Here is an 18,227-nt window from a genome sequence, read left to right on the forward strand (position 1 = left end):
ATACATTGGCTAGAGCAAGGGATGGCAAAAATCAGGAGACCCAAGTTCTAGTCCCAGCTCTATCATGGATTTGGTGTGACTTCTGTAAAGGCAGCTGCTCTCTCTGTACCTCAGTTCTCCCATCCAGATATTGGAATAATACTGCTCACGTCTGGAAGGCATTTGGAGAGCCTCAAATGAAATCCACCATATATGTGCAAAGTATTACACAGGTAGCAGTGCCATTGCTCAGAGTGCATCAAATAGCTATTGTACTTTCTACTTCTATCCAAGAACAAGCTTGGAATTCTTTCCCTCTCCCAAGGCAAGAAGGAATCATAGGACTGGAAGGGACCTTAAGAGGTCATCTAATCCAGTCCGCTGCACTTATGGCAGAACTAAGTATTATCTAGATCAGTGGTTCTCAAACTTTTGTGCTGATGACCCCTTTTACATAGCCTCTGAGTGCAACCCCCCTTATAAATTAAAAAAACACTTTTAAAATATATTCAACACCATTATAAATGCTGGAGGCAAAGCGGGGTTTGGGGTGGAGGCTGACAGCTTGCGACCCTTCCCCATGTAATAACTTCACAACCCTCTGAGGGGTCCCAACCCCCAGTTTGAGAACCCCTGATCTAGACCATCCCTGACAGGTGTTTGTGGAATCTCCATCACTGGAGATTAAGAGCAAATTAGACAATCTCCCTAGGCAATTTATTCCAATGCTTAACCACCAGTTAGGAAGTTTTTCCTAAATGTCCAACCTCAACCGCCTGCTGCAATTTAAGCTTTTTGTCCTATCCTCAGAGGTTAAGGAAAACAATTTTTCTCTCTCCTTGTAACAACCTTTTATGTACTTGAAAACTTATGTCTCCCCTCAGTCTTCTCTTCTCCAAACTAAACAAACCCAATTTTTTCAATCTTCTCTCATAGGTCATGTTTTATAGACCTTTAATCATTTTTGTTGCACTTCTATGGATTTCTCCAATTTATCCACATCTTTCCTGAAATGTGGTGCCCAGAACTGGACACAGACTCCACCATTTGATGCCCAATCAGTTTGGAGTACAGCAGAAGAATTACTTCTCGTGTCTTGCTTACAACACTCCTGCTAATACATCTCAGAAGGAGGTTTGCTTTTTTTTTTTTTTTCTTCCCTTTGGCAAGAGTGTGTTACACTTTTGACTCATACTGCCTATCATGGAATATGGATTATAAATTATAATTCTATAGTATGAGAATATATTCATGTAATGCTTAAGAAAAGTTTTGTAAATGAGTTCCAATAGTTCGTGGATTAGGGACCCAATCTTATGGGGTTGCAGGAGCTTCTGTATAGATATTTAGGTTTATCTTTCTATCTACCCAGTGGGACTCGGTGCTCAGTCGAGAAGATACCATCAGAGATGATTAGTTTTGCAGTTCTCAAACTGTGGATTTGTGTCTCCAGAGATAACAAGCTTTTTAACAGCAAAAAATGTTTTTAAATAAATTAATATAGAGAGGTGAGAAATAACAGACCTCAACCCTATTTCCCTCTGCAAATTTGTGTACACAGTCAATCCCTTACCTCTCTCTAAAAGTGCAACATTTCAAAAAGTTCAATGAATAGAAGTTTGTTGGGGGCGGAATAGATCTGGATAAGAAGTCTGGAGATAAATGTGAGAAGGGAGGGACAGACAGTAGAAACAAAATGGAAACTGTTTGAGCAGCATATTCCAGAAGTCTTGAGGTCTTTATGAGCGTAGCCTTCATTGATTTGAGAGCCACCATATCATTCTTTCACTAGAAAGAAAACCTATAATGGCAGCAGGCCATAAAAGAGACCCAGTTTGGGAATATTTTAATGAAGTTCCTCTACCTGTGGGTAAGACAAGTACGCGTGCAAAATGCAAACAGTACAACAAAGAAATGCAAGGCCTGGCTGCCTGAATGAAAAAACATCATGAGAAGTGTTCCTTCTCAGGAGGAAGCTGTGTTGAAGATGATGAAAGGGACATGTCTAGACATGCAGGTCTTCAGGGTGGTAAACTTTTTTATTTCATACTTCTTTCTTAAGGACTGCCTGTCTGCCTTCTGGACTATTCTTGAATTCTCATGTTTGAGCAAAAAATATAGTTGTTACTCTATGGTACTAGCATTTTAGATGCAGTTGTGATAAAAAATAAATAGCTGAAATAGGCAGATCTTCCTTTTACAATTTCACCTTTAAAGTAGTAGTGAGTGTCAGTGAATACGAGTAATACTAAATGAGCAGTATGGTAATAATAATGAAATAACTGCATTGACTTATTTTGTTTAGGAGAATCCATCCTCAACATACAGGATTCTGAAGACTATCCACCTTCAAGATCACCATAATTTTCTATAGTTTCAGAGTTATCTGCCAATGATAGTGTTTCAGTCACATCATGTATGTCACATAGCCACAGTATATCACCTGTAGCAAAATGGAAAAAAAAAATCTCCGTCATCCAGAAACAACCATAGATAAATTTGTGATAAGAACCAGCAGATTACAAAAAGGGATAATTGATTAAAAAATTGTCCGGTTTGTTTATGTAACAAACTCTCCTTTCCGTATGATTGAGAACCCACACTTCATTAACATGGTTCAGTCATTAAGACCAGGATACAGTCCACCCAACAGAGCAGATGTTGCAGACAAATTGCTGGATAAAGTGTATGAAAGAGAAATTGAGCAATGTGCAAAAGGTCTAGAGGGTAAAATTTTTAACCTGAATCTTGATGGGTGGAGCAATGTCCACAATGATCCTGTTGTATGTGCTTGTGTGACAAAAGAAGAAGGGAATGTCTTCCTTACAGAAACAACTGATACATCAGGAAATGCACACACAGCAGAATACTTACAAGCAGTAGCAGTAAAAGCTATAACAAACTGTGGGAAAAAAAATCAAATGTCTAGTACACAGCTTGGTCACAGACAATGCTGCCAATGTATCCAAGATGAGAAGAAATTTAGAAGAGCGTGAAGAGAGTCCGAAGCTAATAACATACGGTATCGGTGCTCATTTGATGCACTTCCTAGCCAAAGATGTCAGTGTTCCAGAAATAAAGGCTAATATTGTTGAAATTGAAAAATATTTCCATAACAACCACTTTGCAGCAGCTGCTCTGAAAAAATTGGGAGGAACGAAGCTAACTCTCCCACAAGATGTGCGATGGAACTCAGTAGTAGACTGTTTTGAGCACTATATCAAGAACTGGCCTAATCTGATCACAGTTTGTGAACAAAATCATGAAAAAATAGATGGCACTGTCACAGCCAAAGTTCTCAACATTGGGCTTAAGAGAAATGTTGAACACATGCTGAGCACCCTGAAGCCTATTTCTTGTAGCCTCAAACAAAATGCAGGGAAATAGCTGTTTTATTGTTGACCATGGTGAAATTTGGAAGGAACTGAGTGAGATCTTAAAAGAGAAATATGCAATGACAGAGTTAAATTACAAGCATTAAAAAACACAAATGGGACAAGCACTATATCCAGCTCATTTTCTTGCAAATATTATCAATACTTGGTACCAGCATCAAACCTTAACTGCTGAAAAAGAGGAGTTGGCTATGATATGGAGATCCAGCAATCATCCCAACTATAATAAACTTCAGAGCTAAGGGTGAACCATTCAAGAAATATGTTTGCTGATGATGTTTTAAAGAAAGTCACACCAGCGAACTGGTGGAAGTCACTTAAGCACTTGGATTCAGAGACTGTTGAAGTGATAATCTCACTTTTAACAGCAGTAGCTTCTTCTGCCAGTGTAGAAAGAATATTTTCCTCTTTTGGCCTAATTCATTCCAAATTGAGAAATCGTTTGGGACCTGAAAAAGCAGGAAAGCTTGTTTTTCTTTTCCAGATTATGAACAAATTGGAAATAGGAAAATGAAGGTGAAGATGACTGAGTTAGCTGCAGAAAGCAATATTTTAAGTTTCTCACATTGACCTGGCTGACAGTCAATTTAATTTTTTAAAAAATATTTAACTATTTTAGTCAAACAATTTTAACAAAAAGCCCTGATTTTTTAAAAAATTGAATATTTAACTAAATTCAAAAATTCACATGCTTGTTTTGTTAAAATATTATATGTTTGCTGTTGAAGAAAAAAATCCAGAATACATAACGTTGTTTTAGTTAAATAAAACAATTTAAATGTCTGTCTGGTGATGTTCTCCTCCTAATACAGCATGACAAGAAAATCCTCCAAACATTAATGATTAATCTGTTGAATTGGAGATTGGGAGGTGAACTATGACTTCATAAATATCTGCTTCAATTACCTTTGGTAAGTGAAATAACCAAACAATCATTCATTTTCTGATATAGTTGTAAAACTAATCTGAAAAGTTTTCAAAATAAATCCCTTTAAAAATGTAAAGTGTGTACCTTCTAAAAATTAAACCTACATCGATCTCTGAGCTGTGAAAAATATGTATTAAAGGTTATAACAACCAACAGGAATGCACTTTTATGTAGAAATCCATGATTAAATTGAGTCTTCCTGACCAGTGATTTAAATTATTTAAATCAAATCCACCCTGGTTCCTTCTTAAGTGAAATACTTTGCATTTGTACTTATTGAATTTCATCCTATTTACTTCAGACCATTTCTCCAGTTTATCCAGATCATTTTGAATTTTAATCCTATCCTCCAAAGCACTTGCAATCCCCGCCCCACATACACACTTGGTTTTGTCCGTAAACCTTTTAAGTGTATTCTCTATGCCATTATCTAAATCATTGATGAAGATATGGAACAACCGGACCCAGAATTGATCCCTACGGGACCCCACTTGATATGCCCTTCCAGCTTGACTGTGAACCACTGATCACTGCTCTCTGGGAATGGTTTTCCAACCACTTATTCATCCACCCTATAGTAGCTCCGTCTAGGTTGTAGTTCCCTAGTTTGTTTATGAGAAAGGCATGCGAGACAGTATTAAAAGCCTTACTAAAAATCAAGATATAGCACATCTACTTCTTCCCTATCCACAAGGTTGGCTACCTTGTCAAAGAGAGCTACTAGATTGGTTTGACATGATTTGTTCTTGACAATTCCATGCTGACTTATCACCTTATTATCTTCTAGGTGTTTGCAAACTGATTTGCTTAATTATTTGCTCCATTATCTTTCAGAGTACTGAAGTTAAACTGACTGGTCTGAAATCCCCCTGGTCGTCCTTATTTCCCTTTTTGTACATTGGCACTACATTTTCCCTTTTTCTAATCCTCTGGAATCCCCCTTCCCCTCCTGTGCTGACTATTCTCTGCTTTCAATGGCCCATAGAGTCCTGAAGCTGCTCTGATGATCCTGGAAGCTACAAAAGCCCCAAAATTCAGCATATACAAAGATGGCTTAAGGCCTCCTCTTCCATATCTCGCCTCCAGTTCATATACTTGGTTCAGATAGGTACTGAGAACTGGTACCTGGGTCTCCCACCTGGTACTGCAGAATTCTCCTCTCAGGCCTACCACCAGGTGCTTGTAGAATTAGTATGTATTACTGTAAATGCAGAATGGAGTGAAGCAACTGGGACTCTGTGGCTTTGCTCACCTTTGATCCCATGTAGAGAGCCTGGATTTCGTTATGGCGTGTAGCTGTCAGGTACTTGTAGAAGTGGGTAGTGAGATAATTTGCTAGGAAGTGAGAGGCTGCCAAGCTGGGATGCTTGTCAAGAGACTGTTCGCTTATCACAAGGCGCGTATCAGAGTCTTCTATTCTTTCTAAGAGCTACAAAAGCCAAGAGAAAAATATGCAGATGATCCTGATTACATGGCACGGAAAGGCCTCGTAAGCTCCATTTACCTTGTGTGGAGCAGGATATTTCCCCCTACACTAGTCTTTCAAGCATTTTATCTAAATCACAACAACCTCTTAAAGTACCTGACGGTGTTTTAATCACCTCTGTGTGCATATTACTGCACAGCCTAACTGCCCTCAACTTAATGATCTATGATCAAGAACAGGTTCCTAACAATTAAAAATAAACAGATTTATTGCAAATTAATTTAATTTAACAGGAAGTGAGATATAGAAGACCAAAAATTAAGAGTCAAATACTGAATCATCAAGATGACTCCTATGTTACAGAGAACTATGTTTAAGGTTAAGAGGGCACTTGATTTCATTTTCTCTATGTTATTTTAGTAACAGTCCCATGATTATTCAACCCAAAAGAATTTTGCTTTCGCAACTCATTAAGTCAAGGCAGCAGTGAAACCAGATTGGTCAGTTTAACTTCGTGGTTCTTCTGCACTAGCAGCACAAGAATGTTCCATTATAGTTTCTAACGTTGAATCCAAACCAAGAAACCCTGCATATTCATTAAGTTAAAAACGCCATGAAAACATTTTTTATTATTAGGATTTTGCAAAATCCTTTTTTCCCCATAGAATTTAAGATCTGGGCCTCATAGTATCCTTTCAAAAGAAGCTTGCTTTATTAACACATACACCCGTCACGAACCAGAACACTAGCAAAAGAAAGGCGGCTTTGTTAGGACCTAGGGCATGTCTGCACTAGAAACTTAAGTCAACCTATGTTAGGTCAACTTACAGTCACTGCAATAATTACTGCAGCATTTCATGTCCACACTACCCTCCTTCTGTTGGTGGTGCGTATCCTCACCAGGAGCGCTTCCAGGGACTGAAGAGGGGCAGGGGAGGGGGGCTGAGAGCCTGGGCTCTTGGCTCCCCATCGCTGAAAGCCCGGCTTTGCCCCCTAGGCTCCCAATAGGGAGCTACGCACCCAGAATCCAGGCAGCTCCAAGCTTGTAGTGGGGAGCAGGGTAGGTGCAGCTCGGCTGATAGCGGGAAGCCCTGATAGGGGGGCAACCAGGCTCTAGCTGGAACCCCTCACTCACCCTGGGATGACTGCCCAGCTTCCTCATCAGTTTCACAGCTCCATACTGCAGTTGTGAAATTGACAAGAATGACAGCCAACAGTCAATATAAGTAACAATGTCTACACGGACACTGCGTCACCCTAACTACACCAACATACACCTATGCCGCTCATGGAGGTGGAGTTTTTAAATGTCAGTGTAGTAAGGCACTTACATTACTACAGCCTTGCTCCCACCAATGTACACAGACATAATTAGGTTGACATAAGCTGCCTTACGTGGACCTAACTCTGTAGTGTAGGCCAAGCCTTAGTGGCCATCAAAAGTGTTATTTAAAACGAGTTGCCAAAGTGTAGCATAGGGGCCAAATGTGCCCCATGTAGACAAGTCTTATGGTATTTAGTGTTTTTCTTGAAGCCCCAACTTCAGAATCTTAGCTTTCATTTAGGGGAGAAAAAAAAAAAAAAAGCGTAGCCCTCATGGTTACAGAGAAGAGACAGAAAAGTTGACCCCTAAAGACCTGAAACCTACCTATTTAGCAATTAAGAACCTAAAATGTATTATTTCTGAAGTGTCATGATTCACAAGATTGGTTTAAAAATGTTAGGGGTCTATTGTGTTTTTTGAACGCTTGGGGTTGGCAATACTGTTGGTCCACAATGTGTAAAAGTTGTCTAAACCTCTGCGTAGGTCTCTGCATACAATATTCCACTTTGATCAAAAGTGGCCTGGCAGTATTGTGTGGTGAGACCTGTCATCTGTACAGGTTTAATCTTTGTAACGAAGAGTTCAGCTGCAATCTACATTTATGCAGCCAAGGCTTCTGGCAAGTAGCCTAACTAAGGGATGCAATAGCAGCGTTTGGGTACCCTTGTTTACCAGTGACCTACCCTTTGAAGATAGCAAGGCAAAAACAGCCCTCTGGTTACCTGCAAAGCCTTGTCAGTGTCTCCCATTTCCAGCAAGTGCAGGAGGTGCTCCTGGTGAAGGCTGATCAAGTGTTCTCTTGGGACAGGGTATAAGTGACCCCATTCTTCACACAACTCATAATCCTAAGGAGAAGGAAGGCAAACAACAGCCCCCTTCATTACGACTATTCACGCCCATGCTCTGATTAACATTTCAAGGTCAGCTCAGTAGTCTTACGGTACTCTTTCCTCCAGCAAGAAATAATGACAACTCCAGGGTTGGACGGGTCAGGGGAGGGTAATAAATGATACAGTTTTGCCAGAGTCCCATCCTACACTGAGCTAACTATTGTAACCTGCCAGTGGAAAAAAAACAACGTCATTTTGGACAAATATTTTTGTAAGTGTTCTTGGATTATACTGAGAATTCCAGCAAGGTTGTTAATAGTTTCAGAAGGATATAGTCCATGGGCTCTACATCACTGGTTATTTTATGCTGTCCATACCTGTATTTCACCAACAGCTGTATTTTTAACTTTAAAAATTCTAGACAGACATTTATTTGAACTTAGAAGAGTTTTGTTTTTTTTTAATTCCCAGTATAGCACACTCACTGCATACTGCTTATTCTTCCAAGCATTAAGAAAAACCCATCTAGCTTTGCTTTTCCTTGACAAGGACAGCATGTTTCTTACACACATCACCCAAGAGAGTCATTCCTTGTCGGATTTCTGAGGCAGAATGGAAGAAATGGATTATGTATGGGAATGAAATTAGGATAAAAACTATGGGAGTGCTTGGTTTTCATTTAAATCCTGACATTAAACAAAGATTCCAATTAGATTCTGCAATACACAATTTATTAAGAGTTTTTCTTCTTGCCCTCTGAACTCTGTTGAAACAAGCATCTAAAAACATTGCTTAACAAAATGTAATATTGCCACCATTTTCTAATTTTTAAACACAAAAGCCATGTAAGATGCCATACCTTTGCTTCCAGAATAACACTCATGATGGCCTGGGGATCATCAATGCAGGCTTCTTTCAGATCTTGCCAGTCATTCCATGTTGGGACATCTTGCAAATTCAAAATCTAATCAAATGTTAGCGTTTCTATGAATGATTGTTTTAAACAATATTTCTTCAAACTCATCACCGGACCCAGGCAGACAGCTGAATTGGTTGCATCAGGAGTTAGCCCAAGCCAGGAAACTACATTTATCATACTAGAAAGGGTCCGGGAATCCTAGGTGAATCCACTTCAATTTCAAGAGGACTAGATGAAAAGATTCTATCACAGAGGTTTAAACCCATTAATATATATCTGTCTGAAGAGATTGCTGGTAGAGTTCCAGCACCAGTTATGCTATGAATAGGCCAAACCTACTGGATAAGCAGGCAAGAGTCTGGATTCCTCAACTTCTTAGGCTTGTAAAACTGGGATTGAAAATTCAGACAAAAATAAGCTCTCTTGGAAAGTTTCAGTGATTGCTGCCTCTGTGCAGGTTGGAGGAAAAAGAGACCCTGAAAGAATGGACTCAAGTTCTTCGGGTTTTTTGTGCTTTTGTCTCCAGTATTCTCTGGAAACAAAGCACAGAGGCAACTGGAAAAGAAAAATTATGGATGAGGGAAGGAGAGAGTTAACCTGACATTTCAGCACTTCCAGAAAGCTGACATTTCAGCACTTCCAGAAAGTTTTAATTTTGTACATGGGTTTGGGGAGGATGTTTTATGTGCCAAAGGGAACCAAGGGTTAAAGAAGTTTTTAGGCAGGTATACTCCATACCTAGTTACTTAATAAAATGTTCTTTGTACCTTTCGATAAACCTGCAGTTCTCCGGTTTTGCTCTGCAGATCAGACTTCAGTTCTTCAGTTATGCCAGCATCACAGACGCAGTACGCTAGGATTTCCAGACAAGCCTCAAGGGGCCACCTGTCCAGGCAGCGCAGGGCCAATCTACTTCTCAACATCGCATCCTTCACTGGGAACAGATACTGCCAACCGTCCTTACCTGTGAAAAGACAAGCTACCAGCATGAAGCCCAGCTTCTATGCTTTGGGGAGCAGGGGGAGGATTTCCATTCTTTGGATTTGCTCACGGATCACCAGATCAGTCCCCAATTTCCAATCCCTATTTCAGACTGTACACTATAAAGAAAACTCATTCCCTTTACCATCAGCAGTTGCACAGCTCAGCACAGCATCCCTCACGCTGGTCAGCTCCTCCATATCCTGACTGTACAGGTCCAAGACCTTCAGGGCTCTGGGCCAGTCTTTTGCAGCGAGCGCTTGCTCAAAGACTTCCATTAATACCTCGACAGCTATAGTAGAATGCAAGCCCAAAAGGACAAGCGACATGTACGGCTTGCCACAGAGGCCACTAACCAAACCACTACCCTCCTCCTGGGGATCCTGAAGTGGCTCAGACATGGTGAGAAGAAAACTCTCCAGCATCAAGAACTCCTTCAGTAATGTCTCACATTCTTTGGAAATCTGCTCCAGGCCCAAGGGGACCTCCCTCTTGCCCCGAAATTCCATCCATGACAGGCTTGGTTTGGGGACCTTCTGTACCTTGGATGCACAGAGACACGCCACAGTAGCCATTAGCTTCGACTGACACTTCAGGAAGGCCAGGGAAGAGGCAGTGAGCGTGTGCTGGTTCAAGTCAGCCAGGGAAGAAGAGGGCTGAGTAGAATCCTCCTCAGAGTCCATAGTTGGATTGTGGATAGGTATCTCAACATCCGGCAAACAATGGTAGGCATGAAGATGTGCTAGGCTGCTGATGTTAGTCAAAAGAGACCTGGTCTGGCTGCTCTGCCTGGCACTGCACAAGGACAGTGGCTCACAACAACAGTTAATGATAACTTGCTGCACATTTAAGTTCAACTCTTCTTTTGCCAACAGTGAAGAGAGCCTGGAGGAGTGAAAACAGCACCAACTTAGCAGATGCACGTGCATAATACCTTGCACTTACACAGGATCTCAAGAAGTATTACAAACATTAACTGTCCGCAACAGTTCTCCAAGGTATGTACTATCCCCTCTAACAGGGGAAAATGAGACTCTAAGGTTGTGTATTGCCTAACATCACAAGGATTCAAGCAGCAGAGCTCTGAAGAGAACTCAGAGTCCCAGCAGCTATTTCCTATTTATCTGCTCTTACCAATAGACAACATGGCCTCAAAGTGAGCATCTACCTTGTTAATTAAAAAAAAAAGGGGGCACTCCCAAGTCAGGCTTAATATCCTTTCCAACAGCTGCGTGTGAGTGAGAATCACCAGGATTATGCACCTAATCCTATTTATAACCTTACAACAGTATATTTTGCTCAAAATTTGGAGTAAGGAAGGAATGTCCCCCAGTACAGGGTGACAATGGAGACGTTGGGGTGTTTTCTACCTCTCTCTGGGGCATCAAACAGGGAGTATCATTAAGAATCAGGTGGGCCCATACCACCCACTTCCTCAGCTCCTTCCCACTGCCTATATTTCTGTGAACTGTAAGTTTCCTGCAGATAAAGTCATTAAAATGCATAGCCTGGCAACCCATCCCACCCTGTAACTAAACCCTGCATTTATTCCTCTGGTTTTGGAGGGAGACTGAGAAGGATCCCCTAGGATCCTGCTGAAACAGTCATATCAGCCTCCCCCACAGCAAAGTACTGGGCACAGCCTTTCTGGAGCTAGTGGATTCCATTCCACGTGTTGGGAGGACGGGGAGAACGATTGAGAACAAAACAAAGTTCCCACCTCTAGCAGTTGCAGCACTGCCAGTCTGCGGAGGTCAGGACCCAGTGACTACCTGCCTAAAACAATGTACCATGATCTCATTAGAGTGCAATTAATGGAGTCTGCCAGGAAATGAATGGGATGGAATATGTAATTTAGCCAGACTATAGAAACTTGTTAAGCACAATATCAACTCTCTTTGATAAAGGCCCAATGTTGGGCCTACAACAAGAGGGCTTTTTGGTAATATGATTTACTCCAATTCTTAGTCATCACTCAGAGGCAGATTTACAGTAAAACACAGGGTGCCCTAGCACGGGGCCCCCCCAATGATAGGGGCCCCCAGGGCCAGGCAGCTGCAGGGGCAGAAGCTTGGTTCTGCCGGCTCCTGGGGCTCCTGCTGCAGGCTCCGCACCCACCGGCAGCCAACCTTCCCCCTCCCCCGACTCTTCCCACCTCCTCCCCCGAGCATGCTGCGTTCCCATCCCTCCCTCTCAGCGCTTCCCCCACCACCAAACAGCTGTTTGCCAGTGCTCATGTCACTCCGGGAGGGAGTGGGAGGAGGCGGAGAAGAGGCGGGGGGGGAGAGACTTAGGGAAGGAGGGGGAAAATCAAGACAGGGTGGAGCAAAGGCAGGGCCCCCACATTCCCGCTACACATCCCCCCCCCCACCAGCCCCCTGCCATGGGCCGCTCAGGGCAGGGGGCTGGGAGGACCCCGACAACCCAGCCCACATCCCTAGCCCTGACTCCTGCACCCCCCTCACTCACCCCCAGCCCCCTGCCCTCCCTGACTCCTGTACCCCCTCACCCCCAGCCCCCTGCCCATCCTGACTCCTGCACCCCTCTGCCACATCTCCACCTGCACCCCTCGCACTAAACAGGAGCTGCCCCAGGTAAGCGCTCCACACCCCAACCCCCTGCCCCAGCCCTGAGCCCCCTCCTGCACCCTAACTCCTGGCCAGACCCCACACCCCAACGTTTTTTTACTTTTTTTTTTTTTTTTTAAATAAAGCGCTCTTAGCTAACTATTATAAAGCACTTTGGATAACGGTACAAACAATATTTGGAAAGATCATTAAGTGGTCCGCCAAGATCGTCAGCAATTTTCAAGTGGTCTGTGGAAAAATAAGTTAGACTACAAAAACAATCAAGGTACCTCACTTTATTTTCATTTAGTTTCTATTACTTATAGGAGGAGGAGGAGGAAGGAAAAAAAGAATGAAAAATGGGAGTGGGGGGAAAGATAAGAGAGAATGTTTTTTCTTGGCTGGGTCCCAAGGAGGGGCCCCAAAAACGAAGCTGAGCACAGGGCCCCACTAATTCTAAATCCACCACTGTAATCACTGAAATCATTTGAAAACGTACAGGGCACTACTCGGCAGCAGGGCAGTACCAAAGATATAACAGATGCCTGCACTGTAAAGTTATAGAATTTGGAAATAGCAGCAAAGATGAAAAGTACAACAAAATATGAACAGAAGAAGAGTGAGTTTTAAAGCTTAAATCAGGAGTCGGCAACCTTTCAGAGGTGGTGTGCCGAGTCTTCATTTATTCACTCTAAGGTTTCATGTGCCGGTAATACATTTTAACGTTTTTAGAAGGTCTCTTTCTATAAGTCTATAATATAACTAAACTATTGTTGTCAAGTATCAGAGATGTAGCCGTGTTAGTCTGGATCTGTAAAAAGCAACAAAGAGTCCTGTGGCACCTTATAGACTAACAGACGTATTGGAGCATAAGCTTTCGTGGGCGAATACCCACTTCGTCAGACGTGTAAAGTAAATAAGGTTCTTAAAATGTTTAAGAAGCTTCATTTAAAATTAAATTAAAAAGCAGAGGCCCCCGGACCGGTGGCCAGGACCCAGGCAGCGTGAGTGCCACTGAAAATCAGCTCGCGTGCCACCTTCGGCACCCGTACCATAGGTTGCCTACCCCTGGCTTAAATGCTTCATGGACTAGCTGGGTCCATAAGATGTTTCTTGGAGGAAACAGTGGGCATTTACGTAAGCGGGGAAGTTATTCTGGGAAGATGGGGTGGCACAGAACTTAAAAATGTAATGAATATTTACTATAAGCTATTATTGGTGGACTGCTCTAGGGTTGGTTGTCTTTTAAAACAGACTTAGTAAAATCCAGACAGAAATATACAACTTTGTTAAGTTTATTATCTTTTGCGCAAATATCTCCAAATGGCTAAAATGTAAAATATACAGTAAACGCCTGCTGCTCCAACAGCTGAACTGGCCATGGCTCTAGCAGCTAAGAGAACTTCACCCTAAAATTTCATGCAATAAATCCCTTGTCTGATATACATGGCTCAGGGCAATACCATGAAAGATCCTTCGGTTTGGTCCTCAGTACAGTGAATTACATAAAGACACTGAACAGCTTATAAAGTATTATCAAATACTGTCTCATTTAACACCTGCTTCAGTTATCAAGTCGCACACTTTCAGTACCAGCCCAATACAGAATTTAGAGATGGAAAACGTGCATTAGATAATCCAGTCTACTTGCCTGCCAGTGTAATATCCATGCCCAGAAGTTCTCAAAAGTGATCTTGGGAAACAATTTTATTTTTGTTATATGTATAAGATGTGTGACCACTGTGCTCAGAAGTCAGACAGTTTCAATTTAAAAACCACATATCCCTAGATCTCTCAGTTCAATTCCCAGTGGCCAGTCGTTGTCTAGGTCACAAAACCATAAGTTTCACTAATTGTGATCCTCTGTGGCCATCTCATTAGAGAAGCCAGGGACTAACGCCTTCCTCAGATCTAGCAGAAGCCTGCTCTGCAGCCGTTCTAGTCATAGAAGACAGAGTCCAGCTCAGTTCATGAGCACTAAATTAATCAGTTAAGTATTCATGAAAAGCACCAACCTGTCAGGAGGAACTTGTCTCTCAAACAAGAGCAGAGAGAGCAAGTGAGATGGGCTCTGCTGTAGCAGTATGAAAGGGTTCCCAACCTTCACCTCTGCAGTTTGATCTACAAACATAAAAGAGACACAATTTAAAAACAAAAACAAAACAAAACAAAAAACCCTAAATTAATGTATTACACAGACTGAGTTCTATTCAGCTAATCTGTACACTAGGCCTCTGAAGCCTCTATGCTCAAAATCACCAAGGCATGAGGGCCACAGTAATGAAGCAAGTTGGCAACCCAATGACCTAATTGCTCTGACTCTGATGTGCCCCACAATCTTTTGCACCATGTGGAGGAGGCATTGCAAGAACCAGCATAGTGCCTTCTGACATCTGAGTAAGACCTGGCTGCAAATGGCAGAGCAAATCTGCTTCAGCATGAAAAACACTACAGGGAAAAATTGTAGCAGGAGCTTGGCAGAGTCACAACACATGCACTATTATAGTGATCTGGTTTATTAGAATTCTCTAGACACGGGTTAAACTTTATTTTCTCAGCCTATTTTTTGTTTTGCTTGCCTTGAAGCAAGAATTGCTGCTGCTCTTACAAATGGAGTGAAAGGTTGGGATAATTTCACTGACACGCAGAGGGTAGCTGTGTAAAGCTTCTTACTTGTACTTGTCCCACAACTTAAATACTACTAGTATTAGTAGTAATGCTGTTGGGAATTTTTTTTAATTATGTCAGCATAGTTACATTGACCAGGGATGTGAAAAAAATCACACCCCTAACAAACATAGCTATGCCAACAAAACCCCCAGTGCAGACACAGATTTATTGATGGAGGACAGCTTCTGGCAACACAGACAATGTGGTTCAGGGAGATGATGTTTCTACACTGACATAAAAACTCCTTCTGTTGGTGTAGGCAGAGTCTACACTAGGGGGCTATGCCAATATAACTCTGCCAGTATAGGCTCTGTAGTGCAGATATACCCAGAGACACCCCTTCTAAACTATTCTTCCACCTCCTAAAGCATCAGGAAAACACAAAGCACCACTGGACTATTACCACACATATCTCCAGTTATGGAAACATGAAGTCATGAGAGGTTGTGTTACATTGGGGCATCAGTACCTTCCACACATACAGTAACCAGACATGCCAAACCCCCTGGGGGGGGGTGGGGGGGGAGAACAATGCAGAAATTGGGCTTGTATTTGGCTTAATTGGCTTGTGAGTTGCTTGTTGGCTAGTTTTTGGCTTCTAGCTTGTTGCTTGTTTGGCTTGTAGCTTCTTTCTTTTAAATCAGCATCTGGCAAGGGGGGGCAAGAGTCAGGGGTGCACAGCGGGCCCACCACAGTCCCATACTGCATGCCGGGGGGGTCTAATCTCAGAATGTTGGGGTTCTTAGGGATTGGCTTGTTTTGAAATAGGATTAGCTTGCTTTGTGTCTTATTGTGAAAGTTGGGGTGCTTATTTAACATGTGAAAGTTGACAACTGTGACAGTGACAGGTCCTGTTAAAGTGAAAGTCTGAAAAAGGTTCTGTCATCTTCCTTTTTCCTCTACCTCACTAAGGGATGTAACTTTAGAAGGCAATTTATTGGGAAGCAACTCTTAAACCAGATTTGTGGAGTTCCACATTAGAGCAGCCCAGTGACTCCAGATTAAACTGGCTTGGTTTACAAGTAAACTGACAGGTTTTTTCCTCCTAACTGCCAGCACAATATACTCAAGCTAGGGCTCTTCTGGCTCATGTGGTATCACCACTAAGTGTTCTATGAGAACATTCTGCCCAGTTACATCTACACAGCCCCATTATCTTCAATGCCCTCGCTACCCATCAAAGAAAATGGAAAGACTCCCATATAGTAATTTTCCAGAATGGAATCATACTATAAAAAAGTTAGATAATGTCACCTCCTTGTGACAGCCTTGTGTAGCAGGGCAGTAACCCCACTCTGGAGAGAAAAGGCTAGGCTGATATAGGGCCAGCTGTGGCTGCTTCCCCAAAGAGGGCTGTGAGCCAGGAGCTAAGTCAGTCTCTCTCTCTAGCTGTAGAGGGAGAAGGACCTGGCTGTCCGGAAGAGAAGGGTACCAGAGTAGAGCAGTGCTGGGGAAAGGCAAGAGGAGCTGGGGAGCTCTAGCCTAGTAACTCCCCAGGCTGCAGGCCTTGTGCAAGGCCTACAGAGGTACTGGGGCTGCAGAGGTGTAACCTGGGGTTAGGCACAGGCAGCTGGTCTAAACCCCCTTGGCAGTGATAAGTTGTTTACAGACTGCAGTCTGCCCCAGCAAACGAGGGGCTAGATGATGACTGGCAGTAGCCACTGAGGCAAGGTGGGGATAGAGGATTGGGGGTTCCCCTGGGAGAGGGGGACCCAAAGTGTGGGGGTACTGCTGGGGCAGAACCCCGAGGTAAAGAGCACTAGGGTCCAGGAGGGACACGGGGTCCAGCGGCAGGCGAGACACCAGGCAGTAGGACGTGCTCCGTATGCTGGAGAGCTAATTCCCTAGACGACCAGCAGGAGGCGCAGCACTTGTGAGTCTTTGCTTCGCTACACTTCTCAATAGAGACACATCACCTAGCTCTGTATTGAGGCTCCGTAGCACAATAGCAGCAAGCGTGTTAATATAATCGAAGAAGCTCTTCACACAGTCTGTCCTCACGCTGCTCACTGGCATGGTCTGAATGTGTTGGTCCAGGGTTTTCAGCAGAAGTTGGATTTGATTACGAATTGGATGTGCCTCCAACTCTGTAGGCTTCAGAGATGTCTGTTCTACTAAGTTGGTGATCAGGCTCCCTTTGGAGTCTAGTAAAAAAATAAATCAAAATTTGATTAGAACTAAAATACTTAAAAATACAGCACTGACAACAGCAGGGTTCTTAGGCTACCAAAGTTTTACTGATGGATACTCTTGTTTACTCTCACCTTACTGGGCAGCAACAACCAAATAAAGGGAAAAAAAACAGGAGAAGCAGAACTACCATTTGTTTAGTTATTTAACATCCAAGTGTTTTGTTTTCCTCTAAATAGACACTGTCAGTTTAAAAGTCATATCTGTTTTTAAAACAAAATTACTTTTTTTTATTTCCATCTCAGCTTATTAAAACCGAACATTTAAAAAAAATGAATTTACTTTTCATCATTTACATTTTGCTTTTCTCTCTGCTTGAACAAATCCAGCCTAATCAGTTTAACTTTTGCTACTGGTGAGCTTCTAATTTTGGTGCAATGGCCCACTGTTGCAAGGTTTGTATTGCAAAAGCTTGGGGGTGGAGGGGATTTTAAATCCCCAAAAGTGTGTTTGCATTTACATTTTAAAAGGTTCACAACAGCATTGCTACTAATACGAGGTTTTTAAAAACTTATTTTTATCTTGTCTAAATTGAGGAACTAAACTACTAGGCTGTATCCCTTTACATCTATTTAAAAACTTGTTTGTTTGTCCTTTTAAACAAGCACAAAGACGGTTGCAAGAGTCTTTAATGCTAAGAGAACCCATTAAACTCACCTGGAGAATCTTCAACATTTGTCAGTGTTTGCAGGACTTGATCTAGGTGCTGCGATAAAACAATCTGATTAGCAATACAGTCCTCAGTCAGAGCTGGGTAGCACATCTGCAGAACGTCCACAATATTGCATCGAAACTGACTACTTATTTTTTCATCTGAGACCTCTGTTGAGAAACAAAGATCAACAATAATGATAGTTAATACTGGCCACTAAGCTTTGTGGAACTAGAAGACACACAGAAAGAGGAGAAGCTTTGCACTTCTAGTTAACCAATTCAAAATCAGTGCACTTGGGTAAGCCATAGAGATGATGTAGCTAGCAGAGCTAAATTTTCCTAGAGGGAATTCAGAGGCCAGAGA

At 42.3% G+C, this 18,227-nt stretch overlaps 1 protein-coding gene across 7 annotated transcripts in view; it reads right to left on the minus strand.

Moving 5' to 3' along the window:
• The window catches only part of ZFYVE26 (zinc finger FYVE-type containing 26), a 71,962-nt gene that overhangs the window by 26,596 nt on the left and 27,139 nt on the right, over positions 1-18,227 (minus strand). For all 7 annotated transcript variants that reach the window (XM_039535227.1, XM_039535226.1, XM_039535225.1 and 4 more), the window contains 8 exons: positions 17,867-18,031; positions 16,936-17,163; positions 14,365-14,470; positions 9,928-10,667; positions 9,569-9,765; positions 8,742-8,846; positions 7,775-7,897; positions 5,555-5,731 (listed from right to left, as the gene is read on the minus strand). In XM_039535227.1, the coding sequence (XP_039391161.1) occupies positions 5,555-5,731; positions 7,775-7,897; positions 8,742-8,846; positions 9,569-9,765; positions 9,928-10,667; positions 14,365-14,470; positions 16,936-17,163; positions 17,867-18,031 (1,841 nt within the window). The remainder of the gene's footprint in view (positions 1-5,554; positions 5,732-7,774; positions 7,898-8,741; positions 8,847-9,568; positions 9,766-9,927; positions 10,668-14,364; positions 14,471-16,935; positions 17,164-17,866; positions 18,032-18,227) is intronic.

Source organism: Mauremys reevesii, linkage group 4, assembly GCF_016161935.1.
Source record: "Mauremys reevesii isolate NIE-2019 linkage group 4, ASM1616193v1, whole genome shotgun sequence".
Classification (NCBI taxonomy): Eukaryota; Metazoa; Chordata; order Testudines; family Geoemydidae; genus Mauremys; species Mauremys reevesii.